We start from the raw sequence: 12,995 nt of genomic DNA, 5'->3' as shown, positions 1-12,995 counted from the left end.
TCATATTCTATTTCTCTCATTGTTTGGATTTGTCTTGTTTTGTCATGTATTTATTTTGAGACCTGTTATTAAATTTAAAAATGTTGCTTGTTTAAAATAAAAAAAGGAAATATTAGAAATTGTTTATAAAATAAAAATATATATTTAAAAAAAAATACTTAATAAATAAATAAATAGATTCATTGAAATCACTGTCAATATTTTAGAGTTTCAAGCAATGGAAAATTAAACAAAAAATATTATAGGTTTTTTTAGGTATAGCAAAATAAGGTTAGATAAAAGATGGGAAAATCCCAAATCTGTGACATTTTTAACCCAAATAAATAGAATATGCTTGCAGCTAAAATAAGTCAGATATTTGTAATATAATATTTTAAGGAATGCAGGACCTTTTGGTTAAAGAAGTTGATATGAGAAGCAAGAGTCTGACTACAGAGTAACTAATTCTAAAAGAAAGAAAGCTAATTAAATCCTAGATGTGTTTAAGGAATCGACGTGCTGATTTTTTCTGCAACACAAAGCCCAAAAAAATGCACATACACACATGCACACACATGCATGCACACACACACACACAAACACATCCTTTTTGAAACCACAGTAAGGTGTTTGCTCTGAATGAAGAGTGTTGCTGGTTATAGATCTGAGCAGGTGTTTGTTAGAACTAGTGGCTAAATTGCCTCAGGAGGAATTTATTCCTGTAATTTATGTCTAGGTTTATAAAACAAAAATGTGCAGTATTGATTATACAGTGTGATATGAGCAGAAGATGCCCAAATGAGGTAAATACGTAAACTGAGTTGCCAGTTTATTAGGTAGCTTATAGAAACATTCAGTGAACATTTTAACTATTTGAATTACCATATATTAGTGACTGAAATGACTCTTGATATCCATTTCCAAAATGTCTGTCATAGGAAAACACCGGCACCGAATGAATTTTATTTTGGTGGTGGGCCACTGTCCTTGACAATGGGGTTTATCAGGCACAGCAAGGTTCGGTTTTCTTTTATGTCACATTATTAGACTTTAGAAGTTTCTGAATCATAGCACTGCTTTTTGCTGGAGATTCAATGGTTAGAATTTCTGCCTCACATCTCAAAGTTTGCTGGTTTAATCCCTGCCCCTGCCTTGTGTGCACAAAGTTTGCATGTTTTCCCCATGCTTCAGAGGTTTCCTCCATATACTCCACTTTCCTCCCCCAGTACAATGACATGCATTGTAGCCTGATTGGCATCTCTAAATTGAACTGGTACATGAGTGATTGTGCCCTGTGATGGTTCAGCTTCCTGACCATCCCTGCATTGTGCCGTGGGTCCCCTGGGATAGACTCCAGGTTCCCTGTGTCCTTGTACAGGATAAGCTCTACAGAATATGAATGAATGGAAGGATATTCACAACACTGCTACAACCTGATACTCACACTCACAGCAATACCACACATATGACTGCTGTGCTGAGAAGAGTCCAACAGACAGTCAGTAGAGGTGTATCTCTATTGTTGAAATGACACGTTTACAATTCACAATGAACAATAGTGAGGGTACTCTGAATATCAGCAGGGATATGATTCAACTGGTGGCACAAAGCCACAGGCTGAGAGCTGTAGGTAATAACAGTGGTGCTGATATTCAACATAACCACATGACTGTGAGTGTAATATCACTTTTATACAATGGATCTATAAACAGGAAATTAATATTGTGTAATAATATTGCTTTAGGATCCTGAGGTATCTAGTGATGAACCAGCTCCATTTGGATTCCGCTTCATTAGGATTTTGGACATTCAAAGAGAAGATGCCAACTACATGTGGTCTTTGAGCACAACAACCTCATAATCAATACACAGTTGTCGGACTGCATGTGACTGTAGAAAGGACATTATTCATACTAACACTCTCCAGAGTTTATAATAATTTATAATCACACCCTTTAGTGTCACCCAAATGAGGATGAGGTATGAAGATCCCTTTTGAGTCTGGTTCCTCTCAAGGTTTCTTCCTCTTCCATCTAAGGGAGTTTTTCTTCACCACAATCACCTCAGTCACCTCAGGCTTCTCATTAGAGATAAATACAAACACGTTTAAATATAAGTCTAACATTAATCTTAAACCTTTTTATAATATTGATCTTTAAATTATATGAAACTTTTTGTACTACATTTCTTATGTTCTGTAAAGCTGCTTTGAGACCATGTCCATTGTTAAAGCGCTATACAAATAAAATTGAACTGGAAAAATAAAAGTAATATTCTGTACACATTCTGGAGACAATATAGAGAAATAATAATGTAGAAATTGATACCAAATTGATCCACTATCTAGCTAGCTCACATCACTTCTTCCTTGCCAACTCAAAAGATAAATTCATGAATAATGTATAGTTTGCTTTAATTAATCGCAGTACTAATGGAGTGATACAGTGAAGTGATCAGTGCTATAGCTATCCTAGAAATGTGCCTGTAACTCCACCACAAGTAATGTTACGTTATACAAAAGTGAAACTTGTGCTTAAAATTCCATTCTGACACCAGCGCAGGAGCGGCACAGACATTATATACAAACAGCTTATGTCTTCTTAGCTTCTTAGCATGTAGCTATCCAGCAACTTGGCAAAAATATGGCATTTATTTTGTGATGAAATAATTAGCAAGGGTTATTTATGATTAGGTTTTTAACTAACAAAATATGCAAAAATATATTTAGTAAATATGCAAATATGCTGATCTGAATACTCAATGACATGATACAGCGGCTAGGAAAATGCTTCAAGCATAAGAGCGTATGCAGTAAATAATAAATTGAAAATTAACTCTTTTTTCAGATACCGTGTATATGAGTATGTTGTTTAAACTGTGCACGTCAATCTCAGGTCCAGAAAGGATCACAACACTGCAGAAATTTGCATAACGAACCATGAAGGCCTTGTGCAGTAAGCGATGAGCTGAATCAGGTATGTTAAATGAGGCAGAATGCTAAACTCTTCAGTGCTGTGCAACTCTCAGACTGCAGTCTGTCTCTCTTGTTCTACACCATAAACCTTACTGTACTGTATGGTCTATCAGTTCTACTTAGTTATGAACCTACAGGTTCTTTTCAATGTTTTTTAAACTATTTAATTAATATAATAAATAAGAATTATTATTAGATAAATAAGAAAAAAATTATAAGATACATAGGACACCGAGTCTATGGTCTGTGGATAAAGTTTCGGGTTATGGAGTGCGTAGGGTTTTTTGGTTTCTTATGGTTTTTTGGTTCCTCCCCATGTAGGTGGACTTGCTAAAAGGTGTGAACGAGTGTGTGAATAAAGCCCTATGTATTCCCACAGTCACCAGTGTTTTTATTTACTCTTTAATTGATTGCATTTATTCCATATATTTACGACCTTCATTTATTAGAGGGTTAGTCTGACGTCTGTCTGCCACATGTTTGTGTGTGTGTGTGTGTGTGTGCATTTTATGTTGCCCACCTGCCACCACAGTTAAATAACCCCAGTCTAGTGAGATCTATAAATAAACTGTGTAATAGCAATGGTCATGACATTGATGACATCACAGTTGGCATTACTAGCTGTTGCTATGGAGAAACAAATTCGAGACCCCTGTGAAAAAAATGTGATGGCTTGAACTTATGGTAAGAATGAGAATAGACTGTACAGTTTAACTTAAGCACCCTCACACACATGAAGATGCAAAACGATGACATAACGTGTCATCGCATTATGTCATGTGATACATACAGTATATTAGAAATGACAACATGTGTATGTGTGTATGTGTGTGTGTGTTACTTTACAATTTTTGGAAAGCTCCCCTGACAAAATGCAACATGATAACATGCCTGATGGGTCACTCTCACTTTTTCTCTCTCTCTCTCACTCACACACACACACTCACACACACACACACACACAGACACACAAACACACACAGCACAGATGGAAGCACAGAACACTGGACTGCCTCTGTTTTATTTTATGACTACCCAAAAATTTAAATATAATAAATACTTTCATTGAGTAGTGGCTGAATTTTTTATAACCTATGTAATGATTTTTATGCATTCCCTTGGATTTTTCAATATGCTAATTTAGTATTTCTTTAATATACATATACATATGCATACACATATACTGAGTAAACATATGTAAATGACACATTCATTTGAAACTGGTGTTGAATAAGCAATACACAGAGGGGTTGTCACTGCAGTGGCTAAACATTACCTAAACAAACTAGCAAATGAGATGCTCTCTCTCTCTCTCTCTCTCTCTCTCTCTCTCTCTCTCTCTCTTTCTCTCTTTGTATTTAGTTTCATTCTATTAGCTGTTAAGCTTCAGTTGTGAATTTATTCCCTGCTGGAAGTGATTTCTACTTAATGTTTTTCTAGACTATATTATTATATTTAGTATATGTACCACTGAGCAGTCCTATATTCCTATATTTTGAAAAGTCCTATATTTTGGAGCATGTGTCTACAGCTAGCATTTTCACACAATAGTTTACAGTTATTCAGTCTTGCATTTCTGCCCTAGACCAGTGTTTCTCAGTTCCACCACCGTTCACATTCTGGGGTTTTCTCTCATCTGATTCTGCTGACTAACAAGGTTTGAGAACAACTTCTCTAGATGTCTATACTGGGCACTGCACACATAACAGATAGTTAAATCATTTTAGGTCCAAAAATGGAATTTGTGCTTGTTTGGTTGTGTACAGGTTTAGCAGTGAATGTCTTTGTCATGTCACATGACACTCATTGCTTTAATACCTGTATTTTTGTTTTTTTTACCCGTCTAAGAGCTTATATATATATATATATATATATATATATCATATATAAGTTCTAAATATTATTATACAAAACAAAACTGTGGTATTTTCCACACACATGTTTTTATCTTTAAACTAAACGTTAATATCAAACCCATTTCTGCCCAATGTGCTTGCAAAGCTAAAATTTGAAGCCGTTCTGTAAAGTTGTGTGTCCGGTGATCCCAACAGAGGTAAAAACCAAATGTCTCACACTGAAAGCCAACAGTGAATAATTTAACATCAATTCAATTTAAAATCAATTAAACTTGTGGTTATAAAATAATTCATAAATAGTTTATACTGAATGAAAATATCCATTAAGTCGATTTCGAATACCAGAGGGTTCAATTCAACTGTAAAGATGGTAAAGCTCAGTTTACATCAGAAACACTAACATTAATTCTCCACCATTGATATTGTAAATCAGTGTAGTGTTGTATAACTAACTAACTCTAACTAATGAATCTACTCGGTACTGAACAACAGCAACGAACACTGCTTATGTGTCATTTTGTTTTCCCACCTTGTGCTGTTGTTTTGGTTATGGTCCTGTCTCTATCCTGCCCCGTCACAACACTGGTTTCTGCGTCTACTGGTTTCTGTCTATGTTCTCAGCTCTGAAGTCTTCTCATGTATTTCTTTACCACTGAGACCTTTTGTATCCTTGTTTTCTGTCGTACCTGCTCATGTGTTGTTTTTTGTTTCTTTAACCTTCACCTAGTTTTTCCATGATGGTTATCTCTGATCTCTCTGATTATCTGATATCTTCATGTAATGTTTTCTGCCTATGTTTTGACTCCTACCATGGAAATGAGATTCATATTCAACCGAATGAAAAATTTTTTTGCTCAGGATTTTGTTTAAATACGAAATTGACGTCGATGCTCCTCTCTGTCACTTCTTCCATCTTCTCTAGCACTAGCACCGTCAGTAACGTTACCAGGGAAACGCCACTTCCAATAATTATGCAATCTGACACGCCCACACAGTCCTGATAAGGGATTTTGAGATTTTACAGTGTTTTAATATTTAAAAAATAGAAACTCCTCATGGCAAATGATTAGTGTGGGGTAGATTTATCATCACTTAAAATTACAAAATGTTTAAAATCATGCAGCTAGAGGTTTTAAGGCCATGAATTATATGCCATGGGGTATGTTTTTTTTGTTTGTTTGTTTGTTTGTTTTTTATTTATGATATAGATTTTTTTGTCTTATTTATACATACATACATTTACATTTATTATTGAGGTCTGGATTAAAAGGAATAAAAGCTTTATGGTTGCAATAATTATCCCAAATATAGCTGCATACATTAAATTGAGCCAAATATTTGCATAATATTTGGATTATTAAATAAATTTCTCTGTGCATTTTCTTTCCGTTTAATCTTTTTTTTTTAATCAAACACCTCCTTTTAAAAAGATATAAGTCTGAAGTCACCTATGTCTGCTGTTCATCTATTAATATCATCTCCACAGAATAGCCACGGAATTCACATAGAATAACACATGATTCTGCACTCCTGCACTAAAGGTCCATTAACGCACAAATATCATTGCAAACGGTCTCACGTCTTCGACACACATTCAATAATTTATAAATATCATCCTGCAGGCTCCACCTGAATTAGCATTGTTGGAATTTCATCCGTTTTCATCCTCAGGTTCCATCGTTACATTTGCACAGGACGTCAGCTCCAAAATTCTGAGAGCACTGCTTTCACATTATCTCCTTATCGCTCAAGAATCTATTATTTATCACTAAACCTGGGAATCGTCTATCTGTTCTAGCTAAAGTAATGTGTTAACAGGTGTTGCGATTATACTAACTGACATCTACGATCTTTTATTCAGTGCTAGTAACATTTATGCTGAAATTAACATGTAAGATGTTTGTATTACCCATAATGCACTGTGAGGGTACAGAAGGACCTGTAATCAGATATAAAGCTAGTGAGACAAAGAAGGTGTAAAAAGGAATAAAGTAAACTGTGATTTTTTTCATTCGGGTCACAAAGATTTATAATTAATAATTAAATTTTATACTTTGCTTACAATAACTCATGCAGTTCTATAGAAAGGATCGTAGGGAGGTATAAAAAATATAAATAAATAAATGCCAGCGTGGATGGAATTAGTAACAAGCTGTTTATAAATGTAACTTTTAACTGAGTGTTTAATAAATTGTGTCTGTTTAAATGTATCTACAGTATACAGCCACTTTATTAGGAACACCTATACACTAATCAGCCAATCAGGTGGCAGCTTTGCAATTCATAACATTGATGCAGACTACAGGTTAAAAGCTTCAGATGGTGTGATCTCAGTGGCTTTACCTGTGGCTGGGTTGGTGACAGACTTGCTAGTTTTAGTATTCCTGGGATTTTAAAACAGTGTTTTTTACAAAATGATAAACACTGTACAAAAAACGTACAAAAACACACACACACAAAAAAAACATTCCGAGTGGATGTACTATAGCAAAAACAGCTAGGAATCTGACGCTACAGTGGACAGAGAAAGACTCACCAACAATCTCTGTGTCTCTCTACTGTATGTACACTCTTCAAATTTAAAGGTGTCAGAAGAGGTTTTTTAAAGCAAGGCTACAGAAATATTTTCCTGGATTGAATTTATTTTCCCTAATGAACTTTTTGTTCCACAATTCTTTAGCCATTTGTCACAATACACTAAATACATTTAACCCTTCACAAAGATCCTGTCACATTATACCTACTGAGAAAAAGGTTAAAAATCCAGCAATCAGGCTAAAGTATGTGTCGGTTTCTCTGTTTGTCTGTCTGTCTCTGAGCTGATACGAAAACAAGAAAAGGTCTAAACACTAATCATACCTCTAACCATCAAACTTTGCATATGAATGGAGTCATGTCGTGTCTGTCTATCTACCTGTCTACAGGATCCGCTCCAAAATAACAAGAACATACAACACACTATGGGAACTCATGGGGACTTCCTGGAAGATTTTGTGATTAAATAATTATTCACGAGAAACAAATAAGATGACATTTTTCGTTTCCTGTTTGTGTGTATAGAGAGAGAGAGAGAGAGAGAGAGAGAGAGAGAGAGAGAGAGAGAGAGAGACTCACAGAGAATGTGTACAGTATATCAGATTTATGTGACTTATCTGATGTGAGAAGTTATTCAGAGATACTCTATAAAAAATAGCTATCGTTTATGCAAATTAAAATCTTCATATCATTTGCATAGTTTTGTTAATATAATACAAAATTTAGTGCAATTTTAGAGACAAAGAAACGAACAATATTGTAAAAATATTCTTGTTTTACAAATATATTTTTGTAATACTACTGTTATCATCCTTCATCTACAAATCTACAACTTACATTTAAGGACAGAATATTTCCTATATGCGGCTATATTGTGTGTGTGTGGGGGGGGGGGGGGTTTAATCACATCTTTTGAGTTTAAAGGAGTAATCACTGAAAATGTCACAACTAAAACAGCTCTACACTGCCAATGTAATTCAGAGATTGATTTTTCCCAAACATAAAATTTAAGAAAAAAAAGCATCCTATACTAATTGCACACAAACAAAAGTCAGCTGAGAGAACAGTTCACACAATTCCTTCTCTTGTCTCTTCAGAGCATTTCCAAATTTAACGCCACAAAATGTCACTACAATAGTATTCATTACTTAATGGATTATTCAGTACCTTGAGGGAAACTAATAAGAAATGGATGTAGTTAACCCTTGTATGTTGTTCGTATTTTTGTTACTCAGCCAGTGTTCGTGGGTCTGGTCGACCCGCTGCATTTTTAGGTTTTTAATTCAACACAATCAAAAATTTTATGTTAAAATACTCTACAGATGTTTACTTCATCCCAATTATAAGCAATATAAACAGCATATATGGTTAATATTTGCCCTTTATCTTTATTACATCACATTTTTAAATTAAAGCGCTACTCGTTTTTTGTTGTTTTTTAATAAAATGTAATAAAAAAAGAAAATCAAATTTAATCAAGTTATGAATGGGAAAAAAATCAACAAATTTACAAGGAAGCAACGTTTTTCAAAACTATTGATGTTTATGAATATGGGTCCCACAGACCCGAACAACATACAAGGGTTAAGGGAGTGGGAAATGTACATCTGGACCTGCCAGAGGATTCATGGGCATTAAGCTGAGTCTAAAATACGTACCACAGACGAGCTCAAAAAAAAGCAAGCACGCGACTTTTCTTACTGCATTGAGTCTTCCTTATTGCATAGTAATGTTATGATGCTTAATGTTCACTCTCTTAATAAAGGAGCCCTTTAACACACACACACACACACACAAGTCATAGATAGCCATGTTTCCTAAACACTTCCTGACTGAGCTCCTGGCAGAGCACCGGATAAACACATACAGTAAATGCCTGCACGCTCACACACAAACACACACTCACACACTCACTAATTCAGCCAATAAGAAAACATACACTCTTTTCACGTAGTCAACTAATGTTCCGAACAGCGCTTCTTAATTTTCCGATGGAAGTTTCTAGAAGGTACAAAGTAAAGAGAAAACCTGTAACCTCAAGTTTAGCACTGTGTAAATGCCATGCCTAAAGCATCACATGAGTAAAAGGTAATGAGCATCAGACCCAGGATTGGGGGCAAGTCAAATTTAAGGTTTGAATGATGTATGTTACAAGTATTTCAGAAAATAATGCAGATTATGCAGGTGTTTTTTTGTCATGATGCAAGATTTCATGGTGTCATGATTTGTCTTTGTTTGCACCATCTGTCCATACATTTTTCCCATAGATCCCTGAGCATTTTAGTGTTAAATTGTCTGTCCAGGTGGAAAAAACTCTATGAACAATTCTGTTAATGTAATAAATAAATTAGTTAGTTAGTTAGTTAGCTATTTGGAATTTTTAGTTATTTAGTTTTTTTTTTATATTTTGTGGTGTCGTGACAAAATGATCTATTATGTAAGGAATAACACACACCAGACTGTTAATTAATTAATGCACGCCTGGGTGGTGTACCCTGTATTATAAAAACACCACATCAGTGATTATACATTTTACATTGTCCAACAACACTTTTTATTATTATATGTTATATATTATTTAATCTGCTTATCATTAGTCTTAGATCATGTGAAGTATCTCTGGTACATGCCTCTGTGTAAGAACTGTTACTATAGAGACAATAACATACTATAAAGAGAGCATTGCTAATGAACATATAGTTCATGTAACACCAGCTAGTTAAAACTGTGTTGTTATACAAAAATGATCCAGACCTTCAGATTGGAGCCTTCAACTATGTCCTTAAGTACTCATTAAAATCTATTCTTCTGTCTGATGATAGTGTTGAATAGGCAAATCAGCCTATGAGGTCACCTGGATCATGAATTAGATCATTTCCCTGAAAATGTTGACAACATTAGTTGTGTGTGTGTGATGATTTAGACACAGAGTTTGCACAATGCTGAATTGGTTAAATGTTCAGTACAGAGTTAAATAACTTTGGAAATCAAACCTGATTGGTGATTAGGTACTTGCAGGTTAATAGGGACACTTTTTTGACACTTAATTGCGCACATCATTGAGCATCGTCTTACCTTTGCAGCGACTGAGGAGCTCGGCTTCTCCAGAAGATCCCACAGTTTCTTCCTCTTATCAGGACAGCAGGAGTGGTCAAACTCCCCCTCTCCGTCCCTCTCACGCAGTGTCTCTGCTTCCCTCCTCAGCTCCTCGTTCATCTGCTCCTTTTTCTGATGGTAGCGCGCCTGGCAGCACGACTCCAGATAAATCTCATCGATACCCCAGTAATCGAGCTCCTGTCCGAACGAGAGCGCGCACATCTCCTCCATCATGTGCAGCTTCCCAGTGCGATAGAAGTTCAGGATGCTCGTGAAAGCGCCCGGATGCCGGTCGAAAAAATACTCGTTCTCGTTTAAGCTGTAATCGTCGCACACCTCCATGAGCGACTCATGCGTGTTGCAGTCACGCAGCTTGCCCAGACGTGTGCGTGGGAGCCGGTCCAGAGTTCGCCATAGAACCTCATGGTTCAGGCCTCCCACGTTGATCCGCACTCTTCTGGTGCGGGCTTTGGTGCGGATGATCTCGATGGGCTCTGGAGGAAGCGAATTGGATGAACGCGAGCCCATTTGTGGAACTCCGAGGCCGACTTTATCAGCCATGGTTCTCTCAAAATAAACAGAAAGATGGCAGGATACAAAAAACAGTCGTTTATAGTGGATAAAAAAATGGGGTTGGGCTTAATATCTAATAATAATGGGATCCACTGTCAGCTAATTAATCTGGAAGAGCACGAGCTCACTTCTGCAACTCGTAGAGTGACTAGGATGTGCCATATTGTGCATTTAAAAAAGATTAGATTAAAACAGTTCCTCTGGGTGCAATGCAAACAAACTGAAAAATATTTTACCTATGTACCAGATTGTGTCGTTTTCTTCGGGTTATCCATCAGATAAACAGGAAACATGGATGAGCAGTCCTTGAAAAACGATACAAAAATGGGATCCAGTCTATGTTGGATCCTTTTTACACCTCCAAGACTGCAAGAAAAGAAAGGTGAAAATGCCTGAATGTTAATAATATAATTCATAGGTGCAAGTGAATCACAGACTAACTACATGATATGGCTGAAAGTTTGCAAACACCAGAACATCACACCCATATGAGAGCCATTGCCAAAGTGTTGCTACAAATTTGGAAGCAATAATTGCATAAAATGTCTTCATATATGCTGTAGAATTACAATTTCCCTTCACTAAGACTTAGAGGCACAAACCTCTTCCAGTATGGCAATGCTTCTGTGAACAAAGCAAGCTCCATGAAGACATGGTTGCCAAGGTTGGAATGGAAGAACTTCTGTGATCTTCACATAGCCCTGACCTCAATCTCACTGAACGTCTTTGAAATGAACTGGAACACTGATTGCACCCTAGACCTCCTTACCTAACAATCATTGAACTTAATAATGCTCTTCTTGCTGAATGAACATAAATTCTCACAGCCATGCTCCAACATCTACAAGAAAGCTTTTCTAGGAAAATGAAGGATATTGTAACAGCAAACGGGGACTGAATTTAGAATGAAAAGTTCAATAAGGATATATGGGGTGACTGTCAGGTGTCTACATCATTGGGAGACAATGGTGATCAGTGTTTGTTGGAAGATGATGGTGATCAGTTATTAGTCATTGGGAGACAATGATGATCTGTGATTGGTTGTTGGAATATGATGATGATCAATGATTAGTCATTGTGTGACAATGGTGATCTGTGATTGGTTGTTGGGAATATATGTACCTGTAAAGTATCACAGTTTTTCCATCATACACTTGCTAGGCACTGTGCTAAAATGTATTATATTCGATGACTACAAAAGTATTAAGAAGTAAGGTTCTAAGGTTCCTTAAAAGTGGCTAACAATATAACTTCCTTCAGCATGGAAAACAGCAAAAGAAGCATTTTGTCTGCATACATAAATCTTATATTACGTGTACTTAGCATTAGGAATGAATTCAATTCTTTTTTTAACCCCTGTATGTTGTTTAGGTCTGTGGGACCCATATTCATAAACATCAATAGTTTTGAAAAACTTTTCTTCCTTGTAAATTTGTTTATTTTTTTCCCACTCATAATTTGATTATATTTGATTTTCTTTTTTTATTTTCATTTTATTAAAAAACAACAAAAAATGAGTAGCACTTTAATTAAAAAATGTAATGTAATAAAGGTAAAGGGCAAATATTAACCATATATGCTGTTTATATTGCTTGTAATTGGGATGAAGTAAACATCTGTAGAGTATTTTAACAGAAAATTTTTGATTGTGTTGAATTAAAAACCTAAAAATGCAGCGGGTCGACCAGACCCACGAACACTGGCTGAGTAATAAAAAATACGAACAACGTACAAGGGTTAGTTAGTCCAGTTTGACAACCACTAACTACTAACACACTACTGTAGCTACCAAACCTAAAAGCCATTCATTTAAACAGCTCATTCTGCGTCACATCGATACTCAAAGTACCAGCAACTGGGTGAAACTTTAGCTATCTGCACAGGGTACAGACTGGCAGGTGAACTGACTGCATCGGTCAAAATTTTATTCAGTCGTTTTATAAGGAGCATTATATCACTGCTGCATTTGCTATTAACTACAA

General features: G+C 35.8%; 1 protein-coding gene across 1 annotated transcript in view; it reads right to left on the bottom strand.

Annotated features, from left to right (window-relative positions):
- Positions 1-12,995, bottom strand: part of kcnb2b (potassium voltage-gated channel subfamily B member 2b) — an 81,355-nt gene that overhangs the window by 66,334 nt on the left and 2,026 nt on the right. The window contains exon 2 of the mRNA XM_060862230.1: positions 10,420-11,379. Within this exon, the coding sequence (XP_060718213.1) occupies positions 10,420-11,001 (582 nt within the window). The 5' untranslated portion in view covers positions 11,002-11,379. The remainder of the gene's footprint in view (positions 1-10,419; positions 11,380-12,995) is intronic.

Source organism: Tachysurus vachellii, chromosome 25 (assembly GCF_030014155.1).
Source record: "Tachysurus vachellii isolate PV-2020 chromosome 25, HZAU_Pvac_v1, whole genome shotgun sequence".
NCBI lineage: Eukaryota > Metazoa > Chordata > Actinopteri > Siluriformes > Bagridae > Tachysurus > Tachysurus vachellii.
Note: the sequence above shows the minus strand (reverse complement) of the source record. Positions and strands in the feature narration are given on the sequence as shown.